Genomic DNA, 21,536 nt, shown 5'->3' with positions numbered 1-21,536 from the left:
GAAAGGAACATTGCATAATATGTCACCCATGGCTGGAATAAAGCTCAGAAAATTACAGAGTTCAATGGAGAGATGTATTAGTTCCTCACTGAAGTCTGGAGTGAACGTTGAGTTGTAGGTCAGCTAGTTCGTGACTCTTGATGGGAACAAGGAGCTAGCTGTCTGAATAATCTAGCCAACTGCCTTTAAGAGATGGCACCTTCAAGGGTTCATCATTTCCTGTGCCACCCTGCACTGGACTTGAGCTGATGGTTTCCCTGCTTGACTCTCCAGTGGTGCATGATGGGAACCAAGCAATGAGTTCATAAACCGACAGCTGAAGCAAGGAAAGGCAAAAGATTCTGTTGGATGGTTTTCTCACAGATTGTAGCTACACAAAGTTGAAAAAATTTTAGAGTGTTAATTTCAATACTGCCTGTGATCAAGCAAATGACTCCTTCTTCCAAAGTTTTCACTGTGACACTTATAGTCTAAACCATCTTTACTTAAAGAGGAACAAAGAATAGGCAGTGTGGGTTGAGGGCAGCCAAGGTGATTTCAGCAACTACTTTTGCTCTTTCACTGGAGACATGTTGGAGAGTGGTTGTGAGAGGATACGGGAACGTAATGGAAATGTGGATTGCTGGATTGTCCTCAACACCCATGTAAATGCAGGGTCAATTTCCCCAAGGTGTCAGCTCAAAAACAGGTGACATTCTGTGGGGTGACCTTCCGCTGCGCCCCCAGGCCTGCATCGCTCTCCCCATGACAGTCGAGAGTGCGGTGGTTCTCAGTTCCCTCTCCACAGGAACATTGTCACAGCAAATTTCAGTCTCATCTTCCAACTTTTCAGCCCGTCTTTGCGCCACAGAGGTACAGTATTCACGGGAAGAATTCATCCGCTTTGATTTCTGATTGGAGGAGCTGGCATATCAGGCACTGGAATGTTCCTGCTTTCTCTTTACCATTGGCTGCCTTTGTATAAATAATCTGCAGCTTTTCATGAATGAGGAAGGCCAGTGGTCTTGTAACAGCTGGATGGGCGATGCCAGAGAGTAGTGGTGGATAACTGTTTGTCAGGTTGGAGGCCAGTGACTGGTGGTATGCCTCAGGGATCTGTACTGGGTCCAATGCTGTTTGTCATATACATTAATGATCTGGATGATGGGGTGGTAAATTGGATTAGTAAGTATGCAGATGATACTAAGGTAGGTGGCGTTGTGGATAATGAAGTAGGTTTTCAAAGTTTGCAGAGAGTATTAGGCCAGTTAGAAGAGTGGGCTGAACGATGGCAGATGGAGTTTAATGCTGATAAGTGTGAGGTGCTACATTTTGGTAGGAATAATCCAAATAGGACATACATGGTAAATGGTAGGGCATTGAGGAATACAGTAGAATAGAATGATCTAGGAATAAGGGTGCATAGTTCCCTGAAGGTGGAATCTCATGTGGATAGGGTGGTGAAGAAAGCTTTTGGTATGTTGGCCTTTATAAATCAGAGCATTGAGTATAGGAGTGGGGATGTACTGTTAAAATTGTACAAGGCATTGGTAAGGCCAAATTTGGAGTATTGTGTACAGTTCTGGTCACTGAATTATAGGAAAGATGTCAATAAAATAGAGAGAGTATGGAGAAGATTTACTAGAATGTTACCAGGGTTTCAGCACCTAAGTTACAGGGAAAGATTGAACAAGTTAGATCTTTATTCTTTGGAGCGTAGAAGGTTGAGGGGGAACTTGATAGAGGTATTTACAATTATGAGGGGGATAGATAGAGTTGACGTGGATAGGCTTTTTCCATTGAGAGTAGGGGAGATTCAAACAAGAGGACATGAGTTGAGAGTTAGGGGGCAAAAGTTTAAGGGTAACACAAGGGGGAATTTCTTTACTCAGAGAGTGGTAGCTGTGTGGAATGAGCTTCCAGTAGAAGTGGTAGAGGGAGGTTCGGTATTGTCATTTAAAGTAAAATTGGATAGGTATATGGACAGGAAAAGGAATAGAGGGTTATGGGCTGAGCGCAGGTAGGTGGGACTCGGTGAGAGTAAGCGTTCGGCACAGACTAGAAGGGCCGAGATGGCCTGTTTCCCTGCTGTAATTGTTATATGGTTATATAGTGGGAAAGAAGCTGTCCTTGAGACTGGTGGGTGTGAGGTCCGGACAGAAGATACAAGAGCCTGAATACATGTACCATCAGGATCAGCTTCCATCACTGTTGTAAGACTAGCAAATAGTCCCTAGATTGACCTCACAATCTACCCCAACATGACCTTGCATCTTATCATCTACCTACACTACATGTTTTGTCTGTAGTTGTAACACTTTGTACTGCATTCTGTTACTGTTTTCCCTTGCACTACCTCAATGCATTGAAATGATCTGGATGAATAGCGTGCAAAACAAAAGCTTTATGACTTGTACATGTGACAGTGACAAACAGATTTACACTCCCTCACTCATCGGGGTTGTGAGCCTCCCTCTGTCACCAGAGTCATCAGAAGGTATTCCTGAAGGTCAACTGAGGAACTCAGCAGGTCAGACAGCATCTATGGAAAATAATAAACAGTGGACATTTTGGGCCGAGACCCTTCTTCGGGACTGAGAGGGAAATGCCTGAATAAAAAGGTGGGGAGAGGGGAAGGAGGGTAGCTGGAAAGTGATAGGTGAAGCCAAGTGGGTAGGAAAGGACAAGGGCTGGAGAAGAAAAAAATCAGATTGGAGAGCAGAGGGGATCATTGGAGAAAGGGAAGGAGGAGGGGACCCAGGGGGAAGTAATAAGCAGGTGAGAAGAAGTCAAAGATCAGAGTGGGGAATAGAAGAAGGGGGGTGGTGTGGAGGAAGGAGAAATTGATATTCATGCCATCAGGTTGGAGGCTGCCCAGATGGGATGAGAGTAGACACTTCTTGGCACAAGAGGAGATCATGGACCAACACGTCGGAATGGGATTTAAAATGACTGGCCACTGGGAAGTCCCACTTGTGGTGGATGGTGCAGAAGTGCTTGATGAAGTGGTCCCATAATTTACAATGGGTCTCACCAATTAGAAGAGGCCCCATTGGCAGCACCGGACACAATAGGTGACGCCAGCAGATTCGCAGGTGAAGTGCTGCCTCACCTGGAAGGACTGCTTGGGGCCTTGAATGGAGCTGAGGGAGGAGGTATATACACAGCTTGGAATTCCCACAAAGCACCATTGATCTTCAGAGACACTGATCTGCTATTGTAGATTTCAAAATCCCGTAATTTTGTACTGATCTGATTGGCCCTTACCACAAAATACAGCATCTTTAGTGTTCAGAAACATTATTAAATCTTACTTCTAGCATAAGTCTTCCCTATGTTAAATACTAGCTCTACGCCTGCTCATGAGGAATTATCCCTCTATGGAACTGGAACACTAGAGGGCGTAGCAGAGTGAAGTTCTGCACCGGACTCCAGACATTAGTTCACTGAATCGTTGGGTGTACCTCCTTCTCAATCTCAGTATTTCGATCCTCCAGAATGTACGCAGCTGGTGAACGTTGTTATTGTAGTATAGCGGGCTGCAGGCTGTGTCATTTTGTGGAATCTTACATGTTTTATTCTATTGCTGGGAAAATTACCTAAATCAGGGGTTCTCAACCTGGGGTCCACAGACTCCTCCGTTAATGGTAGGCTTAGATGGTGTAAAAAGGTTGGGAACCTCTGAGCTAAATGAAGGTCATAACAACCATAATTAAGGACTTCGTTCAGGTGAATAAACACTGTGTCCCTATGACAGCCACTCTGTGGGGCAGCTCTAAGGGGAAATCTCTCTGTCTCCATTAAACGAATCCAAAATCATTATTCCCTTATCCCATTGCTTACACCAAATACGAGAAACCTTTGAAAAATTAAGTGGAGCCACCCTGTTGCTAATAAAAATAAATCTTGTATGCCTTGCTATTAATAAATAAACCAGCACTCAATAGTAACAATATTAACAATATTTTTTGTGTCAATCCACAGATAACAGCTGTGGGAAGTGCAGTGTCTATTCTTACTACATTATCATGAATAAAAGCCCCCATGTTTGCTTACGAATGTCCTACTTTACACTCTTTTTTAAATTTTTGATCTTATATATTATCATAGAAATTGTTTCTGTGAAGATCACTGCCACTGCCTCACATTTAAATCCTCGCCGATTATTGAATGCTTAAGTGTCTTCCTAAACTTTGATCAAGTAGGCTGCAAATATAGTTGAAGTCTATTTCCTTTCTTTATTCGTGGCTGTTGAAAACACAATCAATGAGTCATGTTAACAAAACATTTCCTTTATATGGCACACACAGACCCTGTGTACTGAGTACACCAAGCAACTCATAAAAACGTGGATTTCTTGGATTTTAATTTCTAGTCTCGATTCCATCAAAGTCTGTCTGGCTATTTTTGCAATGGGATTTACTCTGGCTGCACACAGATCCTTAGTATATTACACCAGAATTCTTCTTTTGTTTTAACACATCATGCTTCACATTTTTTTTCAGTGAATGAAAGGCTCATTAAGAAAATATACAATTCATACAGACTTTTGCGGAATTATTCAATTGTTTGGATTTCTTGGCTGAGATGCACATCGCCTTCAGCCTAAAATCACATTATTGGCCGAGGGATCTCTCTCAGCAACAATGATGTTCTCTTACAGTTCTAGCAGCCAATCTATATCTAAAGCTTGTACACTTCCTGTATTCAATTCAGTCAGGTTTGCAGTTGCATTCAGTCAATAAAACCAGAACTGAGGGGAAAAGATCAACATGAATCAAATCATGAAAAATGGCTTCTGAACCACCAAAGAAGAATTTCTGAAAACCAGTACAAACTGAGAACAGTCAGGGGAACACAATGAAGTTTAAAGTAAAAGTTTTGCTTCACTCAAAATACTTGCAGAGGGTGGAATGTGACTCTTTTCCCTCAATAGTTCTAAAATTCCTAAAGTAAAAAAAAATCAAAGATTGGCGCTGCCTTATTTACCCGAAAAAGAACTGAAGGATTGTCTTTTGGATTTTTTTTTAAAGTGTTCGATATTTATATGCCGAGCTGTTGCCCCAGTTGCTGAAAGTAGTCCCCACATTGCTGTAGGTTTGTGCTGCCTCCCTTCCCGTTCTCTAAGGAATGTCCTACTGGCCCAAACACACATTACATCTTCAACATGTCCTCCCCCATTACCCACATCACCCCACAGTTCAGCTGGGTTTTAAATTCCCTCTCGGTAAGATAAAAATCCCTTACAATATGCTGCCAATTGCCATCAATTCCAATCCTTTCTGCCCATCACCTTCAGTCCCATCCCCTCCTGAGACTGCCACCAAAGGAGCACCTCAGCACAAAATCTTTACTCTCCCATTTACCTAACCCTGCCTATAATTAATAGAGGAAGAATTCACTCACACCTTATCTTGTTTCAAATAATGAGCAATTAACTACCCTGTCTCCCCAGTCCTTCAGATTACAATTACCTCCTCAAATTAAGACAGCTTGTTCAGCCTTAATAATGCTGAGGGGAAAAGGAGAAAAAAAAATCAATACAGAAAATAAGGGAATATATAAATCAAAACCATTCAGGTATGTATCACATTACTTTAAAAAAAGCATGATGTAAATAGATGTTGATCTTCATCAATCATAACAAATCACTGATGTGGATTCTGTGCCCTGCAGACGTTAATATAAAATAGCAATACCATAGGAGATCAGTGAGTTGAAAAATCACAAAATGACAAATAATGCATTAACTGCAATACTGAACTGAAAAATTGCTCCTTACCACACCAGAGACCATGGCTGCACTTGGCTCCACTGATGATAGAAACCCCTCACCTTGTTTCTTAACACCTTAATCAAAAATATATTCTGCCAGTAAGTGCTGACAGTTATGCCTTAATTAAGCAACTAAAGGTTCAAGTAAATATTACAGATCTGTAACACGTAGTTTGTACATAGTATGAATATAAATAATTAGGCTTATACACTGTTTGAAGATATGTCCCTGACCTCGATTCCTGGTAAGGTACCTTAGTACACATACAAAGTATTCCCTCATGTTTTGCTTTCAAACTGATAGTGAACTTTCACTTAATTCATAAAGGGAACTGGTACTTTTCATATTTAAACTGTTCCTTATTGCTTTTCTGCATCAATTTGTCCTCAAAGTTCTTATTAATAGCCCACTTCTCGGTATCATCTATATGGCTCAACCCTGCTTCTTTCAAAACAAACAACGTAGCAGGTTGACAACTCTTACGACATGAACCTACTGATGTGCCTTTGCCAAACAAATTCACTGGTGGATGGCTGCGGACAGTGACACACGAAAAAATTGAGAAGCAGGTAAGCTTTGGAAGCTGACTGTCACTCTGGTGACCTACAGCTTTAATGAGCCACGTGTGAAGCCAACACTGACATCTTCCCGCAGTTGTGATGGAGTACAGCTGCCTGATCCATTTGTTTTATTAGCATTGCCAATCCCCCTCCTGGTTCATTTATTTTCATTATGCTGTGCTCACAGTAGTCTCTGGGCTGATGCAACCTTCCCTCGACTACATTCAAGTGCAGTTACCCTTAAAAACAAATGGAAGAAAGATATAGCTCAAAGACTCAATGTGAACCAGAAAGGGCTAAATTTTCAAGCTATCTTAAGCAACTTTTATTTACAATGTGTATAATATTTATAAATAAATTTTACATTCTAGTAATCTACAATGCATTCTAGGTATACCTTGTTAAAATATTTCACCTAAGTTATAAAGGTGGGTATGACTTATTACTACACCATAAATAATAACGCGAAGAACTGAAAGTCTAAATATAAACAAGACATAACATAAATTTTACACAGAGTTCAAGAATTGAGAATACAACTGAAGTCCAAAATTAACAAAATCATATAAAATGATTACATTTAGAGCTGGTCATTAAGACATTCGTGTTAAGAGCCAGCTCCCATGGACTACAGTCATAGTGTCATCCAATCAGAAGTGTTCTTCCACAGTCCTTCCCTTTCAGGAAGGGGTCGCTGAACAGGAGTGCTCATTTTTAACGTTCATTCAGTTTATTGTGCACCTTCCTCCGTTCCCTTTCCAGGTTAATCTGCCATGTACTCTTTCCATCAGCGTTTCTGAATTTGTGTCGGTACACTCGCATGCATTCCTTTCCTGTTAGCCTCTTCTTTTTATTGTCTTTCCAAATGTCACCCCAATTCCTGCGAGTTTTGATTTTGCCAGATATCTATCATGATTCGTCTGCTGATTCGTCTGATACCTGCGTAGTCCTGTGCTTTGCTGCCGGTGTATTTCATTCTCACAAACTGGTCCCATTCATGACTGGATTTCCTGCACAATTACTCAAAACTGAAGGCATAAAGGTGAGCAAAGAATGAAAACAGACTGGATAACACAGTTACACTTTGTCATGTATTCTTTCCATGTAATTTCTCAGTTCGTGCGAGTCTCCCAAGCCCATGTCCTGGCATACCCACTTAATATCTTCCTCATTACCCAGAAGGACTGAATTGGTCGCGGGACATCCATCATCTGGTGGAATCGTAGTAAATGTTGTAAACTTTACCCGTTTCCGCTTTGTGGTTGGGGAGTTCAGAGGTTCATCCTTGCGGTCCTTCCCGTCACTGGACAGGGCAGACCTATGCACCTGTCCTTGGATGTTCTTCTGGGTTCCTCCATTGAGCAGATGGTTGCTCTCTTCAAAACCTGCTACCCTGTCTATTACCGTAGTGTGTTCACAGAGCTGTTGTGGGGATAAATCAGCGGTGTTCTCCAGCAGCTCTGTCTCATTCCCCAACCAAACCCAGTCGTGGGAATGATTCATGGTTCCTTGGGCCTCCGAGGGAATTCGCTTGTGCCGGTACTTCAAAGCAAACATGACGCAGTTAATTAAAAAGACAAGAATAGCCAGGCAAAAGACACCCAGCAGAGCGTACATTCCGATCTCCAGGTCTGTCAGACCTCTTGGGGCCTGCACCAGATCATTCTCATCCAAGCTTTCACTGTCCCCGGAGATCCTGGTGAGGTCATGTGAGGGGAAGTTGGCAGCATCCAGTGGAATGTTTTGGAGTTGGCTGCCGCCTTCGGAGAGCTGGTCGGTCCCACCTTGGTTCCTGTTGACGGAAGCTCTGGTGGTTGTGCTCACTTTCCTCATTGAGCTCTCCTCGCGATCTGCAGTCGCGCTGCTGAAGTACCGTCCATTCTGCCCTGCCCGCTCCTGGTCTACGTTCTTCTGCCTCCGGTCGCTTGCTCGGTTTTCTAGCTCCCCATTCCCGCCGTAGTCGGCGCCACCACTCTTCGGACCCACGTTATTCTGACCGAATTTCACCTCGATGTTGCTATTTCCCACCGCCAGGATGCTCTTCCGCTTGGATTTCTGGCAGACCTCACAGATCACTAGCTCGACTTTCAGCAGGTTCCCTTGGCCCTCTCCCACCACAGTGATGACAGGCCATTGCAACTGCAAATCCTGGTACGTTGAGATGACGGACTCTTCCCTCGAAGTGACGGTGAGAGTATAGTCCTTGGGATCGTAAATATCCAGCGGAGTCAGACTGTTGTCACTGAAATGGATCCAACCACTGATTATTGCCTCCTGGAGGAAAGAATAGAGACAAAATCACATTTCAGTTTTATTGACATTACGAGCAAAATCCTGAATTCAGAGGGCTGCCATTCTGAGGGTTAAGCCATGATTGCACACACACACTGGCAGATTGCTTGTTCAGCCTTCCCTCAATTTACGAAGGAGAACATCTTCCTGGACAACATTTCATTCAGTGAAATCTCATAGTCTGGGCATCATTAGAAGTTTGGTAGAAAGCATTCCGAAGGAATACATTGCTCTGTTGGTGTTATGGTGAACAAGCACCCCATAGATTCATTGGGCATATTCTGGAATTACATAACCATATAACAATTACAGCACGGAAACAGGCCATCTTGGCCCTTCTAGTCCGTGCCGAACGCTTACTCTGACCTATTCCCACCTACCTGTACTCAGCCCATAACCCTCCATTCCTTTCCTGTCCTTATACCTATCCAATTTTACTTTAAATGACAATATCGAACCTGCCTCTACCACTTCTACTGGAAGCTCGTTCCACACAGCTACCACTCTCTGAGTAAAGAAGTTCTCTCTCCTGTTACCCCTAAACTTTTGCACCTTAACTCTCAACTCATGTCCTGTTGTTTGAATCTCCCCTACTCTCAATGGAAAAAGCCTATCCACGTCAACTCTATCTATCCTCCTCACAATTTTAAATACCTCTATCAAGTCCCCCCTCAACCTTCTATGCTCCAAAGAATAAAGACCTAACTTGCTCAACCTTTCTCTGTAACTTAGGTGCTGAAACCCAGGTAACATTCCAGTAAGTCTCCTCTGTACTCTCTCTATTTTGTTGACATCTTTCCTAAAATTAGAGTATACAGAAAATATTAACTTCGGTAACCACTCTTTAGACCTGAATGTGGATGGTAGATTAAATTTAAAATGCAGCACTGGACAATATTTTCCTGGAGCTGTGGTCAGCAGTTGAATTGAAAAGCCAGACGATGCTGATTAACTTTCATCTTGGATGTGTGGAGTGTGGATGCGAAAATGGAACTGGGAAAATTATATTTAATTCAAAGGAAGCATTGTAGATATATTGTAAATATAGAATTGTCTTTAGAGCTTTAGCATGTAAAATGACATGTAAGATTGTGTTGAACAAGCCTCTTTCTCCAGAGAGTGTCTCATTTTGTTGAATTAAAGGCTACTTTTACATCTACTTGCTGTAACACTCTGGTGACTGTGTTCATGCTACAACAGTGTCACAATGAAAATATATAAATCAAAGATCTGTAAGTTTCAGGATGCTCACATCATTAAACATCCAGAGTTAATCTCTGGACATAACTAGAGTGCAGACTTCTCAGGCAAAAAGAGATGATGTTTATAACATGACTAGTAAATATACTTCAGTCAATGGGGTGCTTCTGATGGCATCTAGCATTATGAATAAGTGGAGTTTGCATTAAATTAAAGGAGGCTATTCATCCGTTGAGCTTGTTCCACCTGTGTGATGCTGGCTGATCCAAGACCACCTCCACACACTTGCTTTAGCCCCATCCTTTTATATCTCTGGTTAAGGAAATCCATCAATCGTAGAATTGTAGATCCACAGCACAGATACAGGTCGTTTGGCCTACCTAGTCCACAGCGAACTAGTATCCTGCCTAGTCCTATTGACCTGCACCTAGGCCATAGCCTTCCATGCCCCTCCCATCCAAGTACTTATCCAAACTTCTCTTAAGTGTTAAAATTTAACCTGCGTCCGCTATTTCCACTGGCAGCTCATTCCACATTCTCACCACTCTCTGAGTGAAGGAGTTCCCCCTTGTGTTCCCCTAATGACTCCTAGTTGTAGTCTCACCCAACCCTAGCCGAACAAAACCTGCTTACATTTACTTTATTAATATCACTCATATACCTCTGTCCATTCTCCCCTCATTCTCCATGCCCCATGGAAGAAAGCCCTATCCTATTTGGCTCTTCCCTATAACTCGGGTCCTCAATACCTGGTGATATCCTTGTAAATTTACTCAGGACCCTTTCAATCTTATTGATCCTTCCTTGTATGTAGGTGATCAGAACTGCACACAATATTCCAGATTATGCCTCGCCAACACCTTTTACAACTTCAACATCATATCCCAGTTCCTGTACTCAGTACATTGACTTATGAAAGTTAGTGTGCAAAAAGCTCTGTTTACCATAAGACGTAGGAGCAGAACTAACCCATTCAGCCCATTGAGTCTGCTCCGCCATTCCATCATGGCTGATTTGTTATCCCTCTCAACCCCATTCTCCTGCCTTCTCCACACACCCTTTGATGCCTTGACTAATCAAGAACTTACCAACCTCCACTTGAACTACACCCAATGACTTGGCCTCAACAGCCATCTGAGGCAATGAATTCCACAGATACTCCAACCTCTGGGTAAATAACTCCTCCTTATCTCTGTATTAAATTGATGTTCCTCTATTCTGAGGATATGCCCTCTGGTCTTAGACTCCTCCACTATAGGAAACATCTTCTTCACATTCCCTCTATCTAGACGTTTCAATATTCCAGAGGTTTCAATGAGATACCCCCTCATTTTTCCAAACTCCGGTAAGTACAGGCCCAGAGCCATCAAATGCACCTCATACATTAAGCCTTTCATTCCCAGAATTATTCTTGTGACCTTCCTGTGGACCCTCTCCAATACCAACATATCTTTTCTTAGATAAAGGGGCCAAAGCTGTTCACAATACAAGTGCATGGTTACACACTTCCTTACACAATATCTGTATGTCACTTCTTTGCCCATTCGCCTAATAAGTCTTTTTGCAGTCTCCCTGCTTTTACCTGCCCCTCGACCTATTTTTGTGTCATCTGCAAACTTAGCCACAAATCTATCTATCCTGTTATCCAAATGATTGACATACTGTATAGCATGACAAGAAGTGATTCCAAAGATCCCTGTGAAGAATCACTAGTCACCAGCAGCCAAACAGAAAAGGTCCCCTTTGTTTGCACTCATTGTTGCCTGCCAGTCAGCCAATCTTTTATTCATTTCTGGTATCTTTCTTTTAATACCATGGGCTCTTATCTTGCTCAACAGCCTCATTTGCAGCACCTTGTCAAAGGCCTTCTGAAAATCAAAGTAAAAACCCTATCTGCCTTTAAATCTAAGATTTAAAGTTATTAGCCGGCACAACATCAATTATCATTTCTAGAAAAAGGTTTCAAATTTCAGCCTTTTTGAGAAAGAAAAATTTTACAGATTCTGAAAAAAGATCTAGTGCTTTCCCACTATATATAAGACGAATAAACTCTTGTCGGGCTTCCAGCCAGGTCCAGGTATTGATCTGAACCAACGTTTCCATGACAAACTCTGCCATCTTCATTAGGGATGATGCCTGAGCATGTCTAGTCTGGTGGTATTTATAATCCTGTTGTCCATCCCTCCTGATTAGTTAACCCTCATCCAATCAGGTTTCTGCTGTCCCACCTTGTTTGCAATTGAATTCCAGTTTTTACTTAGAGCGAGACCTTCGGCTTTGTTAAAATTCTTTTCTTCTAGTTTTAGTTCAATGGCTTCCTTCACCAGGTGATCCCAAAAGCCACTGGCACAGCACAGTAGTTTTGTGACATCGAAGTCAATCCTATGGCAATTATGAATGCAGTGTTCTGCTACCACTGATTTCCTCGGGTAACCCTAATGGATATGCCTCATGTTGCTTGATGGAGGTTTCCACCATGTGTCCCATCTGGCTGATATACGCTGTTCTGCATTCACAGGGAATCCTTTAAAAAACGCCACCTACCCCGAGGCTCGTGTCATCTTTGACCCACATCAGCTGTGATTTGAGCTTCCTTACAGGTTTGTGGATGGTATTAATCTGGTACTTCTTAAGGATTAATCCTTCCAGAAACTGCGGAAATGTAGGGGAGACAGGCGGTAGCGACAGGTTCCTCCTCATTGTTAGCCTCCTGCTTTTTCTGCTAGCACTTTTAAGGGCTCAGTTGATTTCCTTCACCTTGTAGCCATTCTGTAGGAACGACATGCGTAGTTGTCTTATTTCTTCCTGGAGACTCCTGTGAATGCGGGGCAGCGTATATTGATCGGACTGGACACACGGTGGAAACTTGTATCACGAAGCACAGGAAGTGTGTCCGTTTGGGTTACCCGGAACAATTGGCCGAAGCAGAATGTTGCACTTGCAATGGCCATAGGATTGACTTCGATGGCACAAAACTACTATCCCATGCCAGTGGCTTTTGGGACCACCTGCTGAAGGAGGCCACTGAAGTAAAACTAGAGGAAAAGAATTTTTATAAAGACGAAGGTCTCGCTCTAAGTAAGAACTGCAATTTGACTGTAAACAAGGTGGGACAGTGTAAGTCTGATGGGATGAGGACTAACCAATCAGGAGGGACAGACGACAGGGGTATAAATACCACCAGACTAGACATGCCCAAGCATCATCCCTGAAATGTTGGTTAAAATCAGTACCTGTACTCAGCTGGAAGTCCGAGAAGAGTTTATTCATCTCCAGATTTTGTAGGCCTGAAATAAAACTGGACACCTGTTATGTACTCTTTAACAGGTTCCACTTTTATTTTACTACTGAAAAGTCGGCTCTATATTTTGGGTCTTTCTCCCCAAGGAGAAAAGCCAGTTCTCTTCATCTACTCAATCACATCTCCTTAACATTTGGAAAACTTCAATCATATTTCCATCTTGTCTTCTACATGTCAGGAAACTGCAAATTCAATTAGTTAAGCAGATTGCAAATTGCAGGCTATAAATCGCAAATTGCAATTGCCTAAGAATTAACATAATAATGCTCCTAGTTTTCCAAGGACTTGGACTATTAATCCAGGGAATGTTAATTCAAATGTCACCATTAAAAATAGAATTTAGCTTAAAAGTTGTCTGTAATAACTGACCGTACTGTAGATAATCATAAAAAATGACTGTCTTACTTTCATTAATGAAGGAAGCTTGTGATCTTCACCTAATCCAGCCGAATTTTACTGTCCCACTGTAATGCATCTGACATTAATCTACCTCAGAAAGTTTACTGGTCTGCTGGAGAGAAAAATATAAGTGGAACTGAACATTGCCACCTAGGAATTGGTACAGGATGTGATAAAATGTGATTGACCCCAAGAACTATTCCTCACTAACATCTGGAACCAACGCTGCAGATGGGAGAACTTTTCTGTTACACCCTGAATTCTATTGATTCAGGTAAACTATGGATGAGAAAGCATTATGTAGTCTGGTATTTTCTTCTTGCTTGATCCATGGGAAGCTGATAAAAGGCAATGTCATCCACCATTGTCCATTATGAGCATCCAGTGGACCAGGATTTTCTATGTTCAACAGGAAAAGGAGCCCAGAGAAGCACACTTTGTTGTGAATAATTAGGTGAATAATCATGGTACTTGGAGCTCATTGGTCCACATTTCCAGCAATTTATGATGTAGGAGTATGCAAAGCTGAAGAACTCCTCACCCCCAACATCTGTTCAATATGCCCTGCGTCAGGAAAGTCTGGAGCAAGGTTTCAACTCTGGGTTTGTTAATTTCTTTTGCCCATATACTGAAAGGCTTGTTATTGGAAACAGAAACAGAAGGGGACAGAATTTCTCACTCGCTTCTGTGGTGGGGATCTGTGGAATTCTCAACAGAAGTGCTGTCAATCGCAGTTCCAAAGAGTTATCGAAATTTAGTATGAAGAAATTCATTCAACTCATTACAACTATCCTAAAATACCTTAGGGGCTAATGCTGTTTCCCAGCCATAGGCCCATTCCTTTGCAGGTTTATCACTCTTGAAGTGACTGGGTATTTTGCAAAAACAATGAAGGTTTCTGTCTTCCTTGAAATGTTCCTCTGATAGAGTTGGAGCTGCTCCAAAAGGCAACATCTAGCACCAAACATCCCCAATGTGCGGGGCCACGCCATCTTGTCACAACTGCCTTCGAGCAAGAGGTACAGAAATCTGAAGTCCCTCATCACCAGGTTCAAGAACGGATACTGAATTTCAATCACTCAGTTCTTGGGCCAACCTGCACAACCCTAATCACTGCTTCACAACAGCAGCCCAATGGCCACTTTGCGCCACAGTGGATTTTGTTTCTGTTTTACTTGTGTTCTTCCATATAAAAACAGTGTCTAATTTTGTTTATTCTTGTGATTGTTGTGTATCTGATATCTCTGCTTGTGGTGCCGCTGCAAGTAGGTTTTGCATTGCACATGTGCCAATAAACTCCACTTTGATTTTCATTTCACTGATCTTACCCATCTCCTGACACTTTGACCAAACAAGCTAACATGAAAGAACAAAAGGAAAGAGCTTACCCTTACTGAGTGAAAAATTGATTAGTATCCAACATTTAAGAAATTGAAGACCCATTAGTTTACACTTCTTATAAGAAGGTTTCTGAAATTAGTTCTCTTTATTTGCTGTGGAATTAGAGAACAACTCAACCATGAACTTGGTGAATGATACAACACACTGAATAGCTTACTATCTCATTTTGTAAATGTTGGAGGCCTGTCCGTCCGTGTGTGTGTGTGTGTGTGTGTGTGTGTGTGTGTGTGTGTGTGTGTGTGTGTGTGTGTGTGTGTGTGTGTGTGTGTGTGTGTGTGTGTGTGTGTGTGTGTGTGTGGCTGATAGTGAGAAAAAGATCTTGTTTTGCTGTTTTTGGCTTGTCACCACTGTTGTTGTTGCTTGTGTTGTTCCGCTGAACATTGTGGGCATGCTATTTTGGCACAGGATTAAGCGATGACACTGGCAGGCTGCCCCCAGCACATCCCTAGGTTGTGTTTGGTTGTTAATGCAAAGCTCGGAAGAGTGACGCAACAGACTTTTAACATTGTAAATCAGTGAGTTGTTTGTTATGTCTCCCCTCTTTTTCCTTTATTAGGGAGAGAGAGAGAGCTTGTGGTATGTCGAATACCGGGTGAATGAGTAGTCTTTGGGGTGCTGCGAGTCTGTGTCTTTACTGATGCTTTGCTGCACACTTGCGTGCTCGGTGGAGGGCGCTGATGCTTTTTTGCTGGTGGGGGAGGGGGTTCGTTGTCTTGCTGCTGCTTGTGCATAGGAGGGGGAATGGGGGGAGCTTTTGTGGTTGTAATGTTTTAAATGTCATTCATTCTTTGGGGCACTCCTCTGTTTTTGTGGATGCCTGCAAAGAAAATGAATTTCAGGATGTATATTGTATACATGTCTCTACCATTAAATGCACCATTTGAAAGCTATTGAAATGACACATTTCACAAACAATAGAAAATCTGCAGATGCTGGAAATTTGAGCAACACACACACAAAATGCAGGAGGAACTCGGCAGGCCAGGCAGCGTCTATGGAGAAGAGTACAGCTGACGTTTCGGGCCGAAGGGTCCTGCTGAAGGGTCTCGGCCTGAACCGACGACTCTTCTCTTTTGCATTTGAAAGTAGATGTGATAAATGAATTTGAAATCCAATTTACTTTGAACAAGTCTGACTTTGAAATCCAGATAAATGCTTTAAATGTGATAGAACTGTTTTAGCAATACTCTTACAAAGATATTTTCTTGATTGGTTCAGTTTCATATCCACAGTAGCCCCAATCAAGCTAGCTACATTCACTAAGAATCAGCCTTGACTCTATTCTTCCCCAACTTTCATTCACAAGGTTTGGAAAATAATTCCTAAAAACAATTAAACTTTATTCTTTGACTTATTCATTTAAGATTGCTCTACCTAAAAAGTTATATCATAATATGTGTGTTGCTTGTTCCATCACTGTAATTATTTTTCTTATAATAAATTAAACTGCCAAGCTTCATCTGAGCACCACATTGTCTGATTAATTTTCTACTTCGAGAGTTGTATACACCGGCCCCAAGTTCCTTGGTCCATAATAGAAAGTAGTCTTCCTGTACCATGAGATCAAGGATGTGGCGTATATAAAGTCAGAGGCTCCACAATTTTCTTTTTGCATATAACATTTTCTTTTATACGTTAATGCACAAGTTAATTTATTCCAAATCTCTGTAATTACAATATTTGACTCTCTGATGTGTGAGTTATTGGATTTTTAATCTCGATCATAAAGCCTTCAGAGCAAAGACCACTTGCTGGTGTCTGCAACAAAGTAAATAAGATTTAGTTTTATTTCAGTGCATTTTCAAAACTGAGTCCTGTAGCATCACTAATAAAGCACCATCTCAAGGAAATTATTGAAACCAGAACTTTTAATTAGGAGAGAGATCAGAATGCCAAGCAAAGTTAAAGAGAGACCAGAGTTATGTACTTCTCCAAGAGGATGAGATTTATTTTCATGGGCATCTAGGGGAGGTATGATCTCCCTGAAAATGTGAATATGTAGAGCTTAATTGCTTCTTTTGATAGCACTGCCATCGCATGAAATTTGCTTGCAAGTAATATGACAGCTACAACGTTTTTATGAGAGCTTGGCCTTTATGGTATTAGCTTGAATCATTGGTGGTGCTCTCACTTTGGCATTAGAAGGGCATATTTCCAACCCCCATTTCTAGACCTCCCCATAAGATCCATGCTCACAGGTGAACTAAGGGAATGCTGTTGCACTTGACTGCCAAGAGTGACTGCACTTCCAATTAATTTATTGATAATGAAATGTCCACATATTTACTGAGGACACTAAACATATTATATAAGACAACTTATGCTATTTTATATTGGAGATTTAAATAAGCAGTGCATAAAAAGAAGATTCTGCACCTGCAAATGACAAATAGGGTAGCTTCAAATAGCATGGAAGGACTTGTACCAATCCCTATAACGAGCTATGATGTATTGAAAAAACTCACGGTGATAGAGGCAGACAAAGTGTGTGAATGCAATGGCTTGCAGCCAAAGTTTTTTTAAGGGAAGTGGCTGCAGAGGTGGTGCAGCCATTGACTGAACCGTTCCAAAACTCACTGAAGTCCGGGAGGGTACGAGGAGATTGGAAAACCATATACAACTCAGTGGCCACTTTGTTGGGTACCTAATAAGGTGACCACTGAATGTATTCCTGTATGTTCAAGGTCTTCTGCTGCTTGAGCCCATCCACTTCAAGATTTGACACGTTCTGCAGTCGGACATGTTCTTCTGCACACCGCTGTTGTAATGCGTGGTTATTTGAGTTACTGTGGCCTTCCAATCAGCTTGAACCAGTCTGGCTGTTCTTCTCTGACCTCTCTCATTAACGAGGTATCTTTGCTCACTGAATCTTTCGCATCATCCTCTGTAAACTCTAGAGACTGTTATGCATGAAAATCCCAGGAGATCAGCAATTTCAGACCATCCTGTCTGGCTCCAACAATCGTTCCATGGTCAAAGTCACTTAGATCACATTTCTTCACCATTCTGCTCTGAACAACAACTGAGCCTTTTGATCGTAACTGCGTGCTTTTATGCATCGAGTTGCTGCCACATGACTGACAGATTAGACACTTGCATTAATGAGCAGGTATACAGGGGTGCCTAATAAAGTGGCCACTGACTGTATAGGCTTTAGTAGAGTGGACGTGGAGAGGATGTTTCCTATGCTGAGTGAGGTTAGAACCAGAGGACACAGCCTCAGAATAGAGGGGTGTCCTTTTAGAATGGAGATGAGGAGGAATTTCTACAGCCATGGAGTGGTGAATCTGTGGAATCAGAATTTGAGGCCAAGTCTTTGGGTATATTTAAGGTCGAGGTTGATAGATTCTTGATTAGTCAGAGCATCAAGAGATGAGGGGAGAAGGCAGGAGATTGGGGCTGAGAGGGAAAATGGATTAGCCATGATGAAATGGTGGAACAGACTTGATGGGCCAAATGGCCTAATTCTGCTCCTATATCTTATGGTCTTACATAGCTCCCTTGTTCAAGATGGTTGAAGAAGATTGATATGAGTCCCCAAATCCTAAGGACTTTCTACAGCGGCACAATTGAGATTATCCTGACTGGCTGCCTCACTGCCTGGTATGGGATCTGTACTTTCCTCAATCACAGGACTCTGCAGAGAGTGGTGCGGACAGCCCAGCGCATCTGTAGATGTGAACTTTCCACTATTCAGGACATTTACAGAGACAGGTGTGTAAAAAGGACCCAAAGAATCACTGGGGACCCAAATCACTCCAACCACAAACTGTTTCAGCTGCTACCATCCGGGAAATGGTACTGCAGAATAAAAACCAGGACCAACCGGCTCTGGGACAGCTTCTTCCACCAGGCCATCAGACTGATTAATTCATGCTGATACAATTGTATTTCTATGTTATATTGACTGCCCTGTTGTATATATTATTTATTTAAAATTACTATAAATTGCACATTCAGACGGGGATGTAATGATTTTTTACTCCTCATCTATGTGAAGGATGTAAGAAGTAAAGTCAATTCAGTTCAAAAGAATAGGGAAATGAAAGTCTAACTAGCTTAATACTATTGTTCACAAGATACTGAAGTCTATAATTAAAGAAGTAATAGCCAGTCAGTTAGAGAAGCTTAACACAATCAAACTAAATCCACAAATTTTTTATTTTATGTTAGTCAAGTTTGCTCGAGTCTTTTAAGGAGAACGTGTAGAGATACTGTATTTGGAAAGCTTTGATATCCCAGCACCAACTAGCTACAGGATGTGCAGAGACTTTGAAATTCTGAACTTTATTCCTTCACTGAATTTGCACTTCTGATAAATGGCTGGATGGATGTTTTGGTCTAGTATGTGGTACTGCTACTTTAAAATGGTTCTCCAGACTCCAGGATATATGCTTTTCAAGACAGGACATTGTTATGCAGAAAAAAAGATTGTAGAACAACTCAATTATCCAGTCCATGGAATCAGAAATCCATCCGTCAATGATGAGTGTTATATATAAGAAATGATTCACCATAACCCCAGGTAATCTACTCGCTACAGCGGACCTGCAAACTGCTCCAGTAAATTCTATGGATTAATTATATTTATTCCATCCAGCAATTACTCCAGACATGATTACATTTCCATGTTGCTTTCACATGTGAATTGTTGTTCTCAACTGGTTTAATCTCCTGTCAGAATGAAAACAGATAGTGAAATACATTTTAACCAGAGCTTGTTAGAATTGGACATTACTCTAATTACATTGTACAGGATCCAGTCATTTCTACAACATGAAATATCTCTCCCAGCCTCAGATTACTGAGAGTCTGTGAAATAAGCAGGTTCTTCAGTGAAGAGAAAAGACAACCGCAAACCCGCAATGAAAACAAGGGATGGAAGTAGATTGTAAGATCTCATGAAACTATGTATGAGGGGTGCCAGAGTGTGGGTGAAGGCATGCAGCAGCAGGAGGCAGGTTATCTTTGATATGCTGGACGCTGTAAGAAAACTACATTGGGCCTTCTTTTTTTTTGTATAATGGTTCTCCGGAGCTCAGGGTTCATCAGTAGCACGTACCTATTGAGTACGCAAATCATTCATACAGGCTTCTTGTTGACAAGAAGGAAGCACACCACTTTAATTGTTAATATTTCACAAGTAGACTTAATTCATAATAAAAAATATATACAAAGGAATAAACAGTGTGAAGAAGGTTCCGCATTCATGGTCATTGCATTCAGTAGTGTAAACCTAAAATGAAACACAAACAGCACGTCACCCCTCACGTGGCTCCCTGAGGTGATGCCACTTTCATTGTACGAGGGGGGTTTCCCCACCCATCCTTACCCCTCCATGTATGGGAGCAGGCTGTGGTCCTTCTCTGCAAAAGTTTAGCACTGGCTGGCCCAAGCTCTAACTTGTCCCTCGACGTGTAACCCTGCAAACTGGACTGAGCCAGTCGGCAGCATTCACTTACAAATACCTCACTGTGCTGCAAGACCAGCAAGTTTCGGACAGACCAACAGGTCTTTATCTTCACTGAGTTAGTAACCTTCCAGCAGCACTTGATGTCTGTCATGATGTGTGCCCCAGGGGGCAGCCCGTAGATCAGAGAGCCCTCTGGATATGCAATTGCTGGGGATAAACCTGAACAGGGACCCTTGGATCCTTCTCCACACCCTCTTTAGTAAATCCACAGACTGCAGAGTGGTGGGTCACCATGTCTTCCACACCTCAGCGGTCCCAAGAGGGTGGTATACCATCCACACAGGAGGGCTCTGAAAAGAGGGCTCCCTCACCTCCTGTCAAGTGAGATCTTCATGCTTGTTGATCTGATGTGTTCTGCCGGACAGTTTAGATCATTTACTCAGGGAGCAAACCCACAGAATCCATAATGTCAATAATCTCTCAGTGTCTACAGTATATTCTGCATTGACCACTGCCTGATAAACTGAGGTCAAATATGTTTTCTTCGAAGAACTCTCCCACAAAGTACAGGCAGGGCAGCAATGTCCAGGCCTATCTCACAGAACACCAGGGACAGGTAGAACTTGAGCACTACCTGGCTCTTGGGCTCAGTGTGCTTTTGGTCCAGACTGACTGATACAGTCACACGTGGGATGATGGCAACGTTGGGTACACTATTGCCAAATTCTCAGGGACTTTGGCAACTTGACCATTGGACTGGCTCCATCTTCTTCAAACTATTTTAGCCTTGTAAACAAGGCTGCAAGAGTGCTTGATAAAGTATGGGATCCAAGTACAGATTGTGCAGATGGTGAGGAATTAATGCAACAACAGGGTGTATTCTCAGAGGTTTATAATTGTGGTTCCTTATGTTTGCTGTTAAATGTTGCATCACTGAACTTCATTACTCTTATTACAGAAAAGCAAAGTATATGCAAATTAATAAGAAGGGAAGGAGTATATTTGTAATAGTCCAGAATTTGTAGTTGCATTGAGAATCAAAATGCAGGTGTTTTCCATCAATACTCGGTGAAACCAACAATGACTTCTGGACTGTGTGTAGTGGCATCCGCACTAGACTTCGAGTCGAGCGGTCCTGGGTTCGAATCCAGCTGGCTCCTTGCATGCTTTCCATCCATGGTTGGTTGAGCGTCAAGCTAGCAACTCGGCCTCGTA

At 42.1% G+C, this 21,536-nt stretch overlaps 1 protein-coding gene across 4 annotated transcripts in view; it reads right to left on the bottom strand.

Annotated features, from left to right (window-relative positions):
• Positions 1 to 4,208: 4,208 nt before the first annotated feature.
• Positions 4,209 to 21,536, bottom strand: part of LOC140738327 (transmembrane protein 132C-like) — a 1,098,356-nt gene continuing 1,081,028 nt past the window's right edge. For all 4 annotated transcript variants that reach the window (XM_073065528.1, XM_073065529.1, XM_073065527.1 and 1 more), the window contains one exon: positions 4,209 to 8,589. In XM_073065528.1, the coding sequence (XP_072921629.1) occupies positions 7,393 to 8,589 (1,197 nt within the window). In that variant the 3' untranslated portion in view covers positions 4,209 to 7,392. The remainder of the gene's footprint in view (positions 8,590 to 21,536) is intronic.

This window comes from Hemitrygon akajei, chromosome 14, assembly GCF_048418815.1.
Source record: "Hemitrygon akajei chromosome 14, sHemAka1.3, whole genome shotgun sequence".
NCBI classification, from domain to species: domain Eukaryota; kingdom Metazoa; phylum Chordata; class Chondrichthyes; order Myliobatiformes; family Dasyatidae; genus Hemitrygon; species Hemitrygon akajei.
This window is presented reverse-complemented; position numbering and strand designations above follow the sequence as displayed.